This window comes from Dipodomys ordii, unplaced genomic scaffold (genome assembly GCF_000151885.1).
Source record: "Dipodomys ordii isolate 6190 unplaced genomic scaffold, Dord_2.0 Scaffold156, whole genome shotgun sequence".
NCBI lineage: Eukaryota > Metazoa > Chordata > Mammalia > Rodentia > Heteromyidae > Dipodomys > Dipodomys ordii.
In genome coordinates this window covers 516,417-534,407 of record NW_012267372.1, presented here as the reverse complement: position 1 = coordinate 534,407, position 17,991 = coordinate 516,417, and the positions used below count along the sequence as shown (strand labels likewise).

The 17,991-nt window shown below is 54.2% G+C and overlaps 1 protein-coding gene across 2 annotated transcripts in view; it reads right to left on the bottom strand.

Annotated features, from left to right (window-relative positions):
• Positions 1-7,914: 7,914 nt before the first annotated feature.
• Positions 7,915-17,991, bottom strand: part of Prkd2 (protein kinase D2) — a 25,565-nt gene continuing 15,488 nt past the window's right edge. For both annotated transcript variants that reach the window (XM_013032681.1, XM_013032680.1), the window contains 11 exons: positions 17,291-17,408; positions 16,775-16,852; positions 15,359-15,617; positions 13,960-14,012; positions 13,788-13,860; positions 12,730-12,836; positions 11,622-11,783; positions 10,200-10,298; positions 9,045-9,312; positions 8,556-8,641; positions 7,915-8,291 (listed from right to left, as the gene is read on the bottom strand). In XM_013032681.1, coding sequence (XP_012888135.1) covers positions 8,079-8,291; positions 8,556-8,641; positions 9,045-9,312; positions 10,200-10,298; positions 11,622-11,783; positions 12,730-12,836; positions 13,788-13,860; positions 13,960-14,012; positions 15,359-15,617; positions 16,775-16,852; positions 17,291-17,408 — 1,516 coding nt within the window. In that variant the 3' untranslated portion in view covers positions 7,915-8,078. The remainder of the gene's footprint in view (positions 8,292-8,555; positions 8,642-9,044; positions 9,313-10,199; positions 10,299-11,621; positions 11,784-12,729; positions 12,837-13,787; positions 13,861-13,959; positions 14,013-15,358; positions 15,618-16,774; positions 16,853-17,290; positions 17,409-17,991) is intronic.

Genomic DNA, 17,991 nt, shown 5'->3' with positions numbered 1-17,991 from the left:
CCCCGCCTGCACCGTCCCCCCCCTCCCCAGACACTGCTTCCTGGAGGCACAGCATAATTGTGTCCTGACCACGGGGCCTTTGCACTTGCTCTTCATCCATGCTTGTCCTGGAGTGGCCTCCACCCCCTCCTCCGCCCCCTTGGGCCCTTTCCTCACTGCAGGGAGCCCCCTTCGGATGTCACCACGTCTGGGAGACCCCCTCCCTCTTACAGGTAGGTGTACTGACTGCAGTTCCCTCGCAGGCCTCCAGGGGGACTTCTTAGCCCATTTCCCCCGTTTGTTTCTCTTCAGTACATGCAAATATCCGGCACCCTGTATCACTCATCTCCTGCATTAGTTCGGATCAGAACATCTGTTCCATGAGGCCAGGGTGCCGTCTGTCCTGGTCAGTGCCGGAGCCTCACTCTTAATCGGTTCTAGCGAGGCTCAGAGCAGAGGCTCCGCACCCCGTTGTGTAAAGGAATAGTAATTCCGGTGAGGAAGGCCAGAGGCTCCCCACCATGTCCTCAGGTTTAACCTCATATGAATAGATGCACACAAGCCAAGAGGGAAAAGGGATGCTTAGAGATCACACCAAGAGCCGGGTTCCGGTGGCTCACACCTGTCATTCTAGCTACTCAGGAGGCTGAGATCTGAGGATCACGGTTCAAAGCCAGCCCAGGCAGGAAAGTCCATGAGACTCTTATCTACAAGGAGCCACCAGAAAACCGGAAGTGGCGCTGTGACTCAGGTGGTAGAGCGCTCGCCTTGAGCTGAAGAGCTGAGGGACAGCGCCCAGGCCCAGAGTTCGATCCTCAGGACTGGCACACATGAGCACACAGGTTCTCCAAGCCTTCTCTCTAGTGGCCTGGTCTTGGCCTCCAGCCCCACCTGCTCACCTTACCTAGGGACTTGGGCCTCTCGCTGGCGTAGATGCCCCGGGGTTCCGAGGGCCCCAGGCGTCCGTAGGAGCTGGACCCCGAGAAGCCGCTGTCCCCGCAGAAGGTGGAGGGTGGTGACTCTGGGCCTGGGGTGCAGCTGCGGTCTTCATAGAAGCCTGGAGAAGCCATGCATGATCCGGGTTGGGAGAGAAGATGATAGGAGGAGGCAGGGACAGGGGGGAGCCCAGGGTGTGTGTGGGGGGGACAGTCCCAACCCCTCTCCTCCCCTGCTCACCCGAGCTGCGCCCGCTCTCCTGGTCCAGGCCCCCAGGTTCCAGGCTCAGATATCCCAGCTGCTGGCCGAGGTCCCATATGAGCCCAGGCAGGGCCTCCTGAGGACACAGGGAAAGCAGGGTGATCAGAGCACCCCCAGACCTCTGCCCACTGGCCCCCACCCCCATGAGCTCTTGAAGGAGCCATGTTCCAATTTCCAAAGGATAAAATCAGCATCTGAGGCCCAGGACTCCCTCAGAGATCAATATTCCTGTCCATCATCCCCATTGGAAAGTCCTTTGGGCTGTCTAACTCCTGTCCATGCTACAGCTCCCCTACCCCATTCTCTCTTAAGTTTGATGAGGCCCCCATCATCTGTCCTCCTCTCCCCCCACACCATTGTTCCCCCATCTGTGCTCACAGCTCATCCGACTTGGAGTCTAACTGCAGGTTTTCTTGCTGCATGAGTTGTTCACTGCTAAGGTGTTGCCTAGGAGACTGCAGGTTCCTTGGCCAGGGGTCTGCCTTCTCCTAGCCTCAAGTACTCCCCCTTCTCCCCCACCCCTCCAGCAAGGAGCAAGGGAAGTTCCTGTGTAAGTCTTTTTTTTTTTTTTTTTTGTCAGTCATGGGGCTTGAACTCTGGGCCTGGGCACTGTCCCTGAGCTCTTCAGCTCAAGGTGAGGGCTCTACCACTTAAGCCACAGCACCAGTTTTCTGGTGGTTTATTGGAGATCAGAGTCTCAGGACCTTTACTGCCCGGGCTGGCTTGGAACTGTGATCCTCAGATCTCAGCCTCCTGAAGTAGCTAGGAGGCCAGGCGTGTGCCACTGGTGCCTGGCTGTGCAAGTCTTCTTTAAGGGCTTCCTGTTGTGGCTGGACTCTTCCCCCTCAGAAAAAATCTCCATCCTAGTGCTTCCTGGAAGTCCTTCTGTGAGTCTAGCCTTAGTGGTACTGCAACACTGATCTCCAGATTAGATTTTTTTCTTCCCCCTAGGTCCTCCTTCTATCTTGGCTCCATTCCCACCAGATATCTCCAGTGTGTGTCCACCACTCCTCAGAGACCATTCCAGGTTGGACTGAATGCAGGGGGGCTTCCAGGACCCCTTGGATTTAACCTCATTTTGGAGGAGATAGCCAGGGTCAGGGAACACTGCACAGACCACAAGTAGCGGCAGCCAGGGGCTGACGGTTGACCCCAGACAAAAGCCAGCTTGTCTGGCTGGCTGGAGGGGGGGGTGGGGGAAGGCAGGGAGGCGGGGCAGGGGTGGGATGGAGGAGGGAGGGGTGGGGCATCGAGGATAGACATCCAGCCAGGCCTATTTAGGGCAGAAAGACAGGCCGGCTCCTGCAGCCTCCACCCCCCATCCCCCCCAGAACAGGAGGCCCGGACTCAGCTCTGGCTGAGACTGCAATCACCCAAGCGCCTGCTCTTACTCTGAGTATGTCACAACGCCCCCAAACAAATTGTGCAGTATTGAGAACCCTTCTCTGGGGCCATGTCTGACACCTCCAAAGTGCCAGCTTGCCCCTGTAGACTCTGATACCCCCCCACATCTCCTTCTACCCCTCCATGCTTTATTCACAGAATCAGTCCATCCCTTCTCCCATGCTTTTCCAAAATTGCTCCCTTCTCCCATACCCTGCTACCCCGCCTTTTCCATTTCTTCCCACATAAGATAAGGCCTCTTGACTTTATATACATTGTATATGGATGATTGCAGTTACTCACTGGGGCAGATACTTGTGTCTGAATGCCTCCAGTGAAATACTATATAGCAGTTAAGATGAAGCAAGGCAGATTGGGTACTGCTAAGACACAGCACGGAGCAGGTCCTCAGGATGTGTAGCAGGAGAGGGAAGGAGGGTGTCAGAGTTAGTCAGGGGACATGTTCTTCACAAATGCATCATGGCTGTTGTCATCTGTCCTTAGTAAAGCCAGACAGCTACATATCACTGGGCAATGGAGACTTAGAAGTCTATGCCTGTAGGCAGTGTGTTGTTAAATTGGTGCCAGTATGTATGATTGTTCCTAAAGGACTTGTCAGACTACTGAGCCAAGTGTGGTAGCACACACGTGGAATCCCAACTACCCCAGAGCTAGGAAGGATCAGGGTTCCAGGTCAGCCAGGGCTCTTGAGAACTCCATCTGAACAAAAACAGCACACTGTGGGCCTTGGCTGCAGCTTTACCATTCCAGCTATGGCTGGAAGAAGATGGAATTGAGCTGTCTCCTGGTGTGTAAGCGGGCATGACCCAAGTCAGTCTCTCGTAGGGTTGTTTTAATGTTGAAAGGCGTTAAGAACAATTCCCTTGAATAAGTGGCCCCGAACCTTATCGGAGCTATGGGTTCCAGTTAAGGAACAGATTTAAACTGTTGCTTGCATCATTAATATCAGTGTGAAATGATATTTTTTTGGAGGGGGGAGTAAATTCTGTAGGTCAAGTTTCAGTTCTGCTACAGGGAAGGGGAGACATTGGGGGACAATCAGTGTGGGGGTCTTGCTCCCCCCCAGGGTCAAATATCCCCATCAAATACTGCCCCAGTCCATCTCTCCTACTTTGCAAGTCTGACCTCATTCTCCCAGCTGCAAAAAAAAACCATGGAGGTTTAAAAGACCAGAGGTCCATGGCCTGAATACTGCTCCCCCTCCCTGTGGGGGCCCCATCACTTGTGTGTACATGTGTGTGTGCAAGGCTTGTATAAGCAGGCCTCCCAGCTCAGCCAGACTTTTCAAGGGCATCTTTAGGACCAGACCCCTTGGTCTGCTTCTGAAGCCTGTATTCCTTTCCATGTGCTTGCGTTTCCCTAGCGTTAATTCAGTAGCATTTAACTTCAGTGAGGAAGTCCTTCTGCAAGTCTAACTTCAGTCCTCCTGGCCGGAAGGGAGCTTTTTCCTCTTTCCTTCCTGGGAGTAAACAGGACCCAAGCAGCCCTCGCCCTGGCCTGGCCCCAGGGTTCACGCCGGGTCAGGTCTGATCTCCAATAACCCTAGCCTCTACCTGGTGGAGAAACCCTGGTTTCCTTCGGGCAAATCACAAGTCTGGGCGTCAGTCTTTCCTTGCTTTAATGCGGAGTAGTGTGGGTCCCTGGGTGAAGGCAGGGGCGTGGCTAAGTCTCCACAGATGGGGTGCAGGGATCAGAAGCGCCCCCTCCCTCTTGGAGAAGGACCCCCCCTGCCCCCCGCCACACACACACACACCAGAGGCTTTGCACCTCCTTCCCTGGTGATGGGTCGAGCTCTGCCTAGTGACTAGTGTGGGGGGTGGGGACAGGGCTCCCCACCAGCAGGGAGGACGGAGGGCTGTGGGGGAGGAGGGGAGGGAAAGGCCGGGACACAGCCGGCTCACCCTGCTGCCTGGTCCCCTTTCCTCCCGAAGGCCAGGCAGCTTGGGGCGCAGGGGGTGGGGGAGCTGGCGTGGAGCCCCCCCCCGCATCCGCCTCTTAACTTTGGGAGGGGGTGGGGCCTCCCACAGCTGTTTCTGGTTGGAGAAGAATGCGCGGGGTCCCACTCCGGGCTGGGCCGGGGGCGGGGCCGGCGCGCGCCCGCGTCTGGCTGCAGCCCCCCTCCCCACTTCCCATCTGGGGAGAGGGGGGCAGTCGAGGTCAGCGACCGCGGGACCCTCCCCCCGCCCTCCGCCACCGCGGCTCAGGTTTCCCCAAACGGGAAACTCTCTGACCACACACAGGGCTTGGGGTCGGGGTGGGCCCGGGGAGCCGGGGGTCTGTGGGCTGGGGGGAGAGAGACTGGGGGGGAAGATACAGAAATGGAAAGAGGGAGGACCAGGGAGTTAGAGATGGAGACGGGGCCGGGAAAGAAGCCATCCGAAAGTGAGAGAGATGTGGTGGGCAGGGGCAGAGAGGGAAACTCAAGAAGGGGGGGTTCGAGACCCTCTTAATGGGGGGCCTCTGACCATCCTGCGCGCTAGGGCGGCCGGAAGTCGGACCACCGGGCCTCCCCTTGGGTGTAGGGAGGCCCGGGGCCTGGTGCGGGGGGGGGGCGCCTTGGCGCAGGGTGATCCTGGGGGACCCCTCCCCCTCTGCCCCCGTGCGATCTCCAGGCCCGCGGGGGGGTACTTGGCGAAGATGCAGCCCCCACCCCGGCAGTTGGGGAGGGGGTGGAGCAGAGGGGCGACTCTTTGCTTGCTGTGTGACCTTGGATGAGTCGCTTCCTCTCTCGGAGCCTCAGTTTCCCTCTCTGTGAAATGGGGACTAGGTCCCCCTCCCCCCGGCTCTGATCTGGCAGGCTCTGCGGGAAGCCAACGCGTGCATAGTACTGGGACCCAGATTTGACACGTTCTTGGCGCCCAGAGGGATCGTCCACCGGGAAGAAGAGGAGGGGACAGGGCCTGTCCATCGCCCCGGCGGAAAGCAGGCAGTGCTCCCCCCCAGCCCGCCCACCCGGCCTGGGGGCGGCGAGGCCAGGTCCCACCCATCACCCGCCCGGACTGCGGGGTCTCCAAGCCCGCTCCTCGTCCCTTCTGCCCTCCCCCATCTGAGCATGCAGACCCCCGGACGGACGGACGGACGGACGGACAGGCGGCCCCTCACCAGCTGCTCCTCCAGCGCCGCCGCCGCCCGGCGCGCCGCCGCCGCGTCCTCGTCCTCGTCGGCGTCCTCGGCGTCCTCGGCCCCGGCGCCCCCCATCCCGGGCTGGGCCAGCCGCAGCGCCTGCCGCACGCGGTACTCCTGCCGTTCCCGGAGCCAGTGCAACTCGCACAGCCCGGCCAGGCTCCCCTCCAGCCAGCCCCGCAGCCGGCCCCGCTCGGGGCTCACCGGGAACGAGAAGGCCCGGATCATGGCTGCGGCCCCCCGCCCCAGCCCGGCCGGGCCCCACGGCCGCCCCTCTCTCTCCCCGTCCCACCTCCCCGCCCGCTTGGCCGGGCTGTCACCGTCTCATCTGCATAGGCGCCCGCCCATTGGGCCGCCCACCCGCGCCTTATCTGCATAGACACGCCCCCCAGCGACACAGCAACGGCCGCCTATTGGCTGGTGACCTCTCTGACGAAAATGTTCAGCGGGGCACTGGCACCGCCCAACGCGACGCATGCTCCGAGCGGACCTACTCACTTTGCTTCAAGGCAGCCTCGCCACGCCCCCTCGTAGCGGGCCTTTGGGGATTTGGTCACGCCCCCTCCCGACGCGTCACAATGAAATAAGCCCGCCCTCGTCCCGATACCATTGGTGCACGCTTCCCCGGTTCTGCAGATGGCTCCGCCCTCTTGCGGGCGAGCTCTGGCTGCCATTGGACTGATCCAGGAGAGGGGAAGGGTAGTCTATAAATAGAGAAGGGATCCACGTGACATTTTGGCAGCTGTTTCCAACCACCCCTCCTCAATTTTCAGCTTCTGAGGCTGCGCACCGGGAGGCTAGATTTAGAGGAGCAGCCCCGATTTCGCCTCCTCTTATAAGAAGCTTTCCCAGACACTCAGCTGTAAAACCAGACACACATACAACACATAAAATTATGCTTTTCAGCAGGGCGTGGATCTTGCTTAGAATAACCCCGGCGTTTGCTTTAATGTCTGCTAGGGTTGCATTGAAATCATTTTTCCAGCATGGTGCCCGGCATTTTTCTTTTGCACTGGACCTGGAAATTATGTAGCCAGTCTTGATTCTAAGATTGGTTGTGTCCCCAAATTCTGGAATGATTCTCTGCTTGGAAGTCTATGTTTGGCCCAGAACAGAATGTGTCTTTTATCTCCCAGGTGCGATGAGGCTATGTGCTGTAAGAGTCTGCGATTCCAGGGGCCTTTGTTCGACGGTTCTAAGAGGCTTTGTTCCGCGCCTTCTAAGATGCTCTGTTCTCCCAGTTCTGCGGTGCAGAGTCCCAGCCTCACGGGTTCCCAAGGCTTCTGAGTCCCCAACGCTCTGCAGGCTGGGCTAGCGCCCCCTCTGGCGGCCGGCCTCTGTCACTACACCAAGAGCCTTCCTACAACCTTCCCGGTTACTCCTTAAAAGCCAGTGCTCCTCTCAGGGGCGGTGGCTCCTGGTGGGAGAACCTGCCGTGGCAAAAAAAGTGAGAGGAAGCTGGAGGCCAGTGGCTCACAGCTGAGATCGGAGGATGGTGGTTCAAAGCCATCCGGGGCAGGAAAGTCTGTGGGACTCTTATCTCCAATTAACCACCAGAAAACCACCGGAAGTGGTGCTGTGGTTCAAAGTGGTAGCTCAGGGATAGCAGCCAAGCCTTGAGTTCAAGCCCCTCAATCGACAAAAAAAAAAAAAAGTGTGAGAATCTACCCAGCAAAATGCCAGATGTGGTTCAACAGATAGAGCACCAGCCATGAGCAAAAGGGCTGAGCAAGTACAAAACCCTGAGCTCACTCCCCAGTACTGCAAAAACCACAAAACAAAGCACATGCCTATAATCCCAAACCTAGGCACTCAGGAGGCAGAGGCTGGAGAGGAGGATCTCAAGTTGGAAGCCAGACTAGGCAGATAGGAAGACCTTGTCTCACAAACAAAATACAAACAAAAGTGCTGGGGCCCTGGTTCAAGTGGTAGAGCACTTGCCTAGCATGCATGCACAAGACCCTGGATTCGAACTCTAGCACTGCAAAAAAAAAAATTAAAACCATCACACCATGAGTTGATGGCTCCCAAATTTCAATGGCTCAGATTATTTTTTTTAACATTATCTTGGGACAGAAGTGATACAATTCAGTAGACAGCACATTTCAATTTTTGAATTTTGCACTTGTCCCAGTGATATTCGCTCCACGATTCTGGGCAATGACTACAAACTAAAGAGTCAAGAATGGGGTGTGATCAGAGACCCAGGCATGGCGAGAGACAAGTCCATTTTAATTGTTGGGGAGACAGGGAGGGCCTTCGAGATAACCTCCCCACCCCCATTGCAGCATCCTGCAAAAAGAAGCATCCAGTCTGGGCGGGTAACTGCTTCCCCTAAAACACTCCAACTCTGGGATGTTCCCCGAAGCAGCAGCTCATAAGATGCTGATGCGCTCGGCTAGTCCCTGCATCTCATGGTCCTGCGGCAATCGGGCGCCGCCGAGCTCCCCATCCACGGGCATCTCAGGGCTGGTCAACATGCGCTCTGTCAGGAACAGCTCCCAGCGTGCGTCCTCACTCTCGTGTGTGATGTACCGCTCACCCATTTTATTCTCCAGCTCTCGGAGATCCAGCCACGTCTGGTACTCCTGGCCCAGTAAGAGGTAGGTGAGCTTCGGGGCTGCATTTGTGGCAGCCAATTGTGGCCAGAGCAGTGATGGAGACTTTCTGCTCAGCCAAAGACCCACCGGGTACCACCGATGATGAAGCCACACCCAATGCAAGTGTTCAGCCAATAGCTATTTATCCCCGCCCCCTTCTTCAGCCCAGCCAATAAGAGGCTCTCTATCACTACTTGCCCAGCCAATAAAGGTCTAGCCCCCCCCCCAGTGCAGCCACACCCTCTGCACTACCTGTAACCAGGGATGGCTGAGAGACTTGTCCACGCTGTAGCGCTTTCGCATCTTCACTTGAAGCAGGTTGTTGATGAGGTCGATGGCTGCATAGAATGGAGAGACCAACTGTTTGCCACTGTGACTGGTGCCATAACGGTGTGCCCGGGCAGCTCAGAAATCTCACCTGCCCCAAACACTTGCCTACTGATTTCCTGACCTATACTGCAAATCTGTGCTTGGTGCTGGCGGCTCAAGCCTTGTCATCCTAGCAACTCAGGAGGTCGAGATCTGAGGATCATGGTTCAGAGCCAGTTTGGGCAGAAAGGTTCATGAGGCCCTTGTCTCCAATTAACCAGCAAAAGGCTGGGAGGTGGTGTGGCTCAAATACAAATAGTATGCTTCAGGTGAGTTTGGTGGAATCCTCAGACACAGGAGGCTGATGGTACAGCCCCTCTGACCCCACCCACATAGGCCACGCCTCCCACCAATCTCTCCAATTCCACTCACCACCAGCTGAGATGTTGCTCCAGGGGCTGGCAGGGTACATGAAGGCAGCATTCTGGATCTGGTCATTAATGTCCTCATCCTCATTGAAGGGAAATGTGCCGCTGAGGCTGACATACATGATCACCCCCACTGACCACATGTCCAGTGAGCGGTTGTAGCCCTGGTTGAGCAGCACCTCTGGGGCCAGGTAGGCGGGTGTGCCCACTACCGAGCGTCGGAAGGACTTCTCCCCAATGATGCGGGCAAAGCCGAAGTCACACAGCTTCACCTGCAGGGGTGAGAGGTGCAGGGTGTGGGGGAGATGAAGCCACATCTGCCCTGGTGTGTTCCTGTACTACCAACACGGTATTCCAAAGGAAACAGATGCTAGTTGGTCTCTCAAGCTAAGTGATCTTGGGCAAGTGACTCAGTTTCCTCATCTCTCCCAGGAGGGGCATAACAGCACATCTCTGAAGGATCAATCCACTGAACGTGCGACACAACATCTTGCTGGGATTACAGGCACGAATCATCATGCTCATCTACCTACCTCCATTCCTCCCTTCCTTTCCTCCTTCCCTGTTCCTTCCCAGTGTAATTTATACCACCATACAACTGTTAGAAAACTGTCAAAAGTGCAGCTCTTCCTGTCCCAGGGCCTTTGCACAGGCTGCTCCTTCTGTCCAGAATACTTCTTTCTCCAAAACACAAAGTGCTACTCCTTCAGATAGTGTTTTCTGACTCTCTCAACGAGGCTATGTAACTTCTGCTTTTGAGAATTTCCCTGTAAAGACCACCAGCTGTTCCCACCATTTGTTCTCCCCTTCTCGCTTTATAAAAATACTCAATGTAATGGGACACATGGCTGCCCAGAATCCAGACTACATTTCCCTGCCTCCTGAGCAGCAAGCTCAGACCATGTGATCAAGTTCTGGCCAATAAGATGTGAGGAGAGATGATGAAACTAGAAAGGACTGCCTTCGTGAAGGTAAGGGGTGTGTCCACCTCATCTACTTTCCTCCCCCCTCCTGTTGTTGTCTGTACTAAGACTCCACAGCGGGCAGAAACAGACTCTTTCTTGTCAACCATTGTCACCTCAGGTGGGAAGACCCCAGATCGCAGTGGGGGCCCTGGGGTTGGCCTTGTTTCCTAGAACCAGGAGGGGACATAACTGACCTGAGGGAAGGGATCCGCTGAGGCCAGCAACACGTTTTCTGGTTTCAAATCACAGTGCACGATGTTCTTGAAGTGAAGGTGTCTCAAAGCCACCAGGATCTGAGAAGGAAGGCAGGGCCCATGAGGCCGGCAGAAGGCACCCCAAGTCCACCGGAAGCAGCCAGCCCTCTAAACCTCACCCAGAACGTTTTCTGCATCCCTGAAGGTGCCCCCAGGGGTCAGGAGATGTATGAGAACATGGAGTTTTAGATGTCTAGACGCATTTTTACTGAGAGCTAAGAGCTGGATAGATTCTAGAAAGGATGGGCTAGAGTGGAGGGACTGGGGAAAACCTGAGGCCCTCTGGCAGGAAGCACACTCCTAATTTGCTTAGCAAATTCTTAGTCTTAATAAATACCAATGACATTACTTATCCATTTAGCACCATCATTCACTATTAACCTCTGCTGGGTTAGGCCTGCCCACGCTGGATGTGATTCTTTTCTTTTTCTTTTTTTTTCTTTTTGGCCAGTCCTGGGGCTTGAACTCTGCGCCTGGGTGCTGTCCCTGAGCAATTTTACTCAAGGCATGCGCTCTACCACTTCAGCCACAGCACCACTTCCAGTTTTCTGGTGGTTATAAAGAGCTCCTGGTTTTCCTGCCTAGGCTGGCTTCGAACCATGATCCTCAGATCTCAACCTCCTGAGTAGCTCGGATTCCAGGCATGAGCTACCAGTGCCTGGCTAGGCGATACTTTCTAGAGCCCAAGTTATTTTGGTTCATAGCACTGCCTGGCAAGAGACCATACCTGGAAGAGGGGCTCACAGAGTGTTGAATTTAATAAAAGAATGAATGACTAAATGAGAAAAACAACCTCTTGTCCCATTTTCCTATGTAATAAAAATTCCTGCAGCCAGTTTTTTTTTCTGTGTGTGTGTGGGGGGTGGGGAGTACTAAAGTTTGAACTCGGGGACTGCACACAGTCCCTTAGTTATTTTCATTCAAAGCTGATACTTTACCACATGAGCCAAAACTGTATGTCTAGCTTTTGTACTGGTTAACTGGAGATGAATCTCATGGACTTTCCTGTTTGGGTTATCACTGAATCCTTTTTTTTTGGGGGGGGGGGTCAGCCGTGGGGCTTGAACTCTGGGCCTGGGCACTATTACTCAGCTCTTCAGCTCAAGGGTAGAGCTCTACCACTTGAGCCATAGCGCCACTTCTGGCTTTTTTATTGCTATGTGGTGTTGAGGAATGAAACCCAGGGCCTCATGCATGCTAGGCAAGCACCCTACCACTGAGCCAAATTCCCAGCCTCACTTTTCCTTATTGTTATAACTACTTGCCTTTTTCCTTCTCCATCCTCCCCCCCCCCTCTTTCCCCTACCAGTGTCCAGGTCCCCAGGGCCTCCACAAGGGGGAGCCTGAGGCCAAGTGGCACACCTGGGTAATGAGGAATTTGGTTAGGCGCTCAGGCAGCCGGCCCTTCTCGCTGGAGAGAATCATTTCCAACATGTCTCCATGTAGTTTCTCCATCACCACAAACACCTTCTCAGGTGTCTCGAACATACACTCCAGGTTCACGATCCCGGAGTGCCGCAGACTCTGGGGGAGAGGAAGGATGGAGGAGAAAGGGTCACAGATCAGGTCATCCATGAATTCAGACCCCAGCAGATAACCTAAGAGCAGATGACCCACCCACTAGGCTGTGGGGGGGGGGGGGCAAGATGTTTAAGATTTCTTTGGTTGGTCACGGGGCTTGAACTCCGGGCCTACACTCTGTCCCTAAGTTCTTTCGCTTAAGACTAGCCCTCGGGGCTAGGAAGGTGGCTCAGTGGTAGAGCGCTTGCCTTGCGTGCCTGAGGCCCTGGGTTCAATTCCTCAGCACCATATAAGCAAAAAGAAAAAAGCCGGAAGTGGTGCTGTGGCTCAAGTGGTAGAGCACTAGCCTTGAGCTGAAGGGCTGAGGGACAGTGCTCAGGCCCAGAGTTCAGGCCCCACAACCGGACCAAAAAAAAAAAAAAAGACTAGCCCTCTACCACTTTGAGCCACAGCCAAACTTCTGGTTTTCTGGTGATTAATAGATTAGAGTCTCACAGACTTTCATGGCTGGGCTGGCTTTTGAACCACAATCCTCAGATTTCAGCCTCCTGAGTAGTTAGGATTAGAGGTGTGAGCCATCAGCACCAGGCGGGACCTTGTTTTTGTTTGTCTTTTATTTTACTTTGGTGCCTTGTTTAGGGCTTGAACTCAAGGCCTGGGGTGCTGTCCCTTAGCTTGTATGCTTAAGGCTAGTACTCCATCATTTGTGCCACAGTACCACCTGTGGCTTTGTGTGGTTAATTGAAGATGAGTCTTATGGACTTTTCTGCCCAAGCTGGCTTTGAACTGCAATCCTCAGATCTCAGCCTTCTGGGTAGCTCTAATTACAGGCATGAGCCTCCAGCTGTTTGTTTTCTTTTCATTTTAAATTTGCTTTCCTTCCCCCTTCCTTCAGGCCTGTCCTGACCTTGCTCTACTTCTCCTGCCCAGATCCCTATCCATGGGTCACCTGAAGAATGGCCACTTCGTTCCTCAGCTGGCTCTCCTGCTTGGTGGGAAAGCGCAGTTTGTCGATGACTTTTACCGCCACATCCCTTCCAGTCTTCCGGTGCTTTCCTGAGGGGTGGGGAAGGGTGAGGTAAAGGAGGAGGAAGCAAGGAATGGGGACCTCCCAATCCTGACAGGATGAACACTTCCTCTGCTGCCTACCCCACCGAGAACAAGCAGACAGGGTTGGTGGAAAGTGATGGAAGGTCACCCGAGCAGCTTGGAGGGGTCCCAAACATGTAAGAGCCGTGACTGGAGATGACAAGAAAAAATGGAAGAACGGCAAAAGATGGAGCTGCAAAGAGGGAAATGGACAGCAAAGGAAATTTTACTTATATCCAATCAGAAACTAGTATCTAGTGATGTGACCGATCAGAGTGTGGAACTTTTACTTGATTAGTAAAGTGAACGCTGAACACCAGTGGCTCATGCCTGTAATCCTAGCTACTTGGGACGCTGAAGTCTGAGATTCAAAGCTATCCTAGTCAGAAAAATCTGTGCCACTCTTTAATCTCCAAGTAACCATCAAAAAGCCACAAGTGAGCTGTGGCTCAAGTGGTAGAATGCCCACCCTGAGTGAAAAAGTGAGGGAACAATGTTCAGCCCTGAGTTCAAGCCCCGATCAACACACACACACACACACACACACACACACAAACACAAAAACCTGGAAGGGGGCTGGGAAGGTGGCCCAGTGGTAGAGTGCTTGCTTTGCATGCATGAAGCCCTGGGTTTGATTCCTCAGCACCACATAAGCAGAAAAAGCCAGAAGTGGCGCTGTGGCTCAAGTGGTAGAATTCTATCCTTGAGCTGAAGAGATGAGGGACGGACGGCGCCCACGCCCAGAGTTCAGACTTTATGACCACAAAACAAAAACAGGAAGAAGGCTCATTGGTTTTGCCAATGAGAAGAGTCTTCCTCTAAGCCAATCAAAACAAAGGTAAGCATCAGGCCTATCAGAAAAGGTAGGTGTGGCTCCATGAAGGCCCCGCCCATTCTCAGGGTCAGCCTAGTTCTTACCTCCATAGACCACTCCAAACTGCCCCGAGCCCAGCACCTCATCTGGGAAGATCTGGTAGACAGTGGCAATGTCCTATGGGTTGGGGACAGGAGGGTTAGGGGTGTAAATGGAGATGGGGTGTCAAGGAGACTGGGGAAGGTATATGGGAGCTGGAAGGCATCAGGAGCTTACCACATTCTCTTGGATTTGACTGTTGGACACAGAGATGCTCAGAGAAGCTTGTCCTGGGGAGAGAGGAGAGATGAGAGGTCAAGAGACCCTGGGGTCAGGGAGGTCTTCACCCATGGCTCCAAAGAACCCCCTCTTCAGCCAGCCCAACCAGGATTGGATAGAGTGATGCAACGTGCAGCTTTGTATGTGCCCATTCTGAACTTTACTTTCCTCTTCTAGAAAATGACAACCAAAAAAAAGGCCCTTGCTCCTACGGTTACTGTGAGGAGAAAAATAAGAGGAGACGATGTCTCAACCCCCATGATCTCAGAGACCACAGAGGAAAGGTGGGAAGGAGAGGCAAAAGTGATACCATGACTTCCAAAATATGTCCCATTAGAAACCCAGCCAGAGCCTGGCATTTCTTTTTACTATGTGAATGCCCCGAAGGTCCAGCTTCTCCCCACCAAAAGATCCTAGACTCTACCCTCATCTCCTTGTCCCAATCCGATTCTCCTCTCTCCCTTTTTCTCTCTTTTTATTAGTCATGGGTCTTGAACTCAGGGCCTGGGTACTGTCCCTGAGCAATTTTGCTCAAGGTTAGTGCTCTACCACTTTGAGCCACAGCACCACGTTTGGTTTGCTGGTGTTTTATTGGAAAAAAGTCTCATGGACTTTCTTGCTTGGGTTGGCTTTGAACCACAATCTTCAGATCTCATCCTCCTAAGTAGGATTACAGACATGAGCCACCAGAGCCTGGCTGTCCTTTTTTTTTTGTCAGTCCCAGGGCTTCTTTTGCTCAAGGCAAGCACTCTACCACTTGAGCCACAGCGCTACTTCCAGCTTTTTCCGTTTATGTGGTACTGAGGAATCAAACCCAAGACTTCATGCATGCTAGGCAAGCACTTTACCACCAAGCCATATTCCTAGCCCCATTTTTAGGTTTCTGAAGACAGGGTCTTGCTATGTAGCCAAGGCCAGTCTCCAACCTGAGAGTCTCCCATCTCAGCCTCCTGTGTGATGGGATTAAAGGTATGCACCACCATGCCTGGCTCAATCCTCCCCTTTCTTTTCACATCCTGATAAGGAGGCTAGAGGAATCTGGCTGAAACACAACCTTAACCTTTGCTTTCCTTGCTCACAATTCTGCTAGTCCAGGTCCCTTCAATGGCCCACCAGCTGCCCAGCTCCTGTCCCAGTGTCACTGTCCTGACAGAGCAGGCACTCAGTAAATGGGTAAACAGTCATTCCTTCTGGCATAGGCTGGGAGAGAAGTAATGTGCTCAGGATCACACGTAAGATTAGGGGCTTAACAGAGACTGGAACCCAGACCTGCTGAGTCTATTTCTTAGGCTGCTCCAGGCTCTCACCTTCCCTGGGACCCCACCTAAGCCCCTCAAGACCCAGGGCAGGGACTCACGGTGGGGCGCATGGCCTGGGGCACTGGGCGCATCTTGGAGGATGACAGGCATCAGGGCTTGGCGGATGGCCGTCTCCCAGCCCCGGGCAGCCTCCGCGCCCTGACCACTCGGCCCACCCGGGGCTCCGCCAGGCGTCTCCCCCACAAAATAGGTCGCATTGGCGGTGATGATCTCAAAGCAGTGTGGGTTGGTGCCGGGTGGCACGAGGGTAAAGTTCTGGGCGGGTTCCACGGCGAGGATTTCTGACAGTGGGATCTCCTGGTAGGGCACAGAATCAGTACAGGTGAGGATGCCATGCTGGCCCGTGGGGTTCCTCCACTGATTCAGAGGGGCATCCAGGAATCTGGGTCATGAGAACAGGCCTGGCTTGCATGGAATGGAAAGGCTTCCAGGGAGAAGTGATACTCAAACAGAAACCACCAGAAAGACTGGCAAAGAGTGGATGCGACAGCATGTACAAAGGCCCTGAGGCCGAGTGCGCCACAGCCCCCATTCACATGAGATGGTGTCTGCATACTGTAGGTGCTTGATGAGTAAAGGAAGAGAAGGAGGCCACAGCCCTGAGGCCCACAAGAAGAGTCCTGGGTTTTGTCTGAGGGTCCTAGTGTGCCACTGAAGGGCTCTGAGGAAGGGAGGGGTAGCCTCTGGTTAAGCAGAGGGTAGATAGGACAGATTGAGATCAAAACAGAAGACCAAGCCAGGCGCCGTGGCTCATGCCTGTAATCCTAGCTACTCAGGAGGCTGAGATCTGAGGATCGCGGTTCAAAGCCAGCCCGGGCAGGAGAGCCCGGGCAGGAGAGACCGTGAGACCATGAGACTCCTATCTCCAATAAACCATCAGAAAACCAGAAGTGGTGCTGTAGCTCAAGTGGTAGAGCGCTCGCCTTGAGCTGAAGAGCTAAGGGACAACGCCCAGGCCCAGAGTTCAAGCCCCATGACTGACAAAAAAAAACAAAAAACAGAAGACCAGCCAAAACAGAAGACCAACGAGGGGATGGGGGGGGAGGGGAATGCAAGGCCAGGTACAAAGTGGCTCATGCCTGTAATCCCAGCTATTGAGAGGTGAGATCTTAGGATCACAGTTCAAAGACAGACCAAGCAGGAAAATCCAGGAAACTCTTATCTCCAAGTAACCACCAAAAATCTAGAAATGGAGGTGTGGTTCAAGTGATAGAGCCCTAAGGTCAGTATTGCTACTTGAAGCATTTTACAGAAGAGGGATCTGAGAGGGAGAGAGGTTAAGGAATTATGCCATGGGTTCCCCAGCTGGGAAGCGGTGGGAGCCAATAGGGCAAATAGGGGTAGACTGGCTAAGGGGCTAGAAGAGGAAGCTGGGGGTGGGGAAAGGATGTGACTGGCAGGTTTGGGTGGAGGGATATGACCAGAGGGGTTGGGGATGCGGGGCCCTGGCTCACCTTGTAGTATCTGTTGGTGGTGTTGTTCTGAAACAGCGTGATGCACTTGCAGTCTAGGCGCCAATAATGCCGCTTCCTCTGTTGGGAGAGATGGGGGAGGGGAGGGGCACCCCCTCCCACCCAGGTTGTCAGGGCCTGGGGCTTCCCTGGAGCTCCTGAGGGGCCTAAAGCACTATTCAGCCAAACTCTGCCCCAGGCTCCACCCCCACTTGCCCCCACCCCGCCTTTATTTTTAATCCCAGCCCCCTAACCCACCCTTCTGATTCCAGCCCTGTCTCCATCACTGCCTCACACCCCTCAAATCTGCTCTAGCTCCACTGGGGCTTGGCAGAAGAAACCTAACATCCAGCTCTGATTCTGCCCCCTGACTAGCCCCGCCCACCCAGAGCATCCCAACCCCGACCACTCAGGCTATGCAGGCCTGTCCCTAACCCTAGCCCCGCCCACCCAGAACATCCCAACTCCGCCCACTCAGGCTGTGCAGACACGCCCCTAACCCTAGCCCTGCCTACTCACCAGAGTGTCCTTGTTGCTGTAATGAACCACCCAACCCTCCCGCAGCGTGGTGCTGGACTTGCGTGTGGTGTGTCGCACGGACTGCACCACCCTCATCAGGGGGATGTAGCCCAAGGAGCTGTTGGGGGAAAGGAAGAGGTGAGATGTCACCAAGAGCTGCAGGGGCATCTCTGGGCCATCGGGAAGTGGGGCCTGAACTCAAAATCTTATAGTATCAGCACAAAATAGGTTGGCCTGTGGGCTGGTACTCCTGCCTCAGCCTCTCAAGTTCTGGAACTACAGGATTACATCACTGCACCTGGTTTTCTACTGTGACTTAAAAAAAAAAAAATGTCCATCAGGGCAAGGCACTGGTGGCTCAGGCCTGAAAACCTAGCTACTCAGGAGGCTGAGATGTGAGGATTGAGGTTCAAAGCCAGCCTGGGTAGGAAAGTCCGTGAGACTCTAATCTCCAATTAATCACCAGAAAATGGGCACTGTGGCTCAAAGTGGTAGAACGCTAGCCTTGAGCATAAAGAGCCCAGGAACAGTGCCAGGCCCCGAGTTCCAGCCCCATGACCAACCAAAAAACAAAAAAAAAAAAAGAAAAAGAAAGAAAGAAAGAATAAAGACAGCCAAAGAAAGAAAGACAGCCAAAGAAAGAAAGAAGTCCATTAGGAACAAAGGTTAACTGTTAAATTTTGGCACTTTGAAAGGTTTGC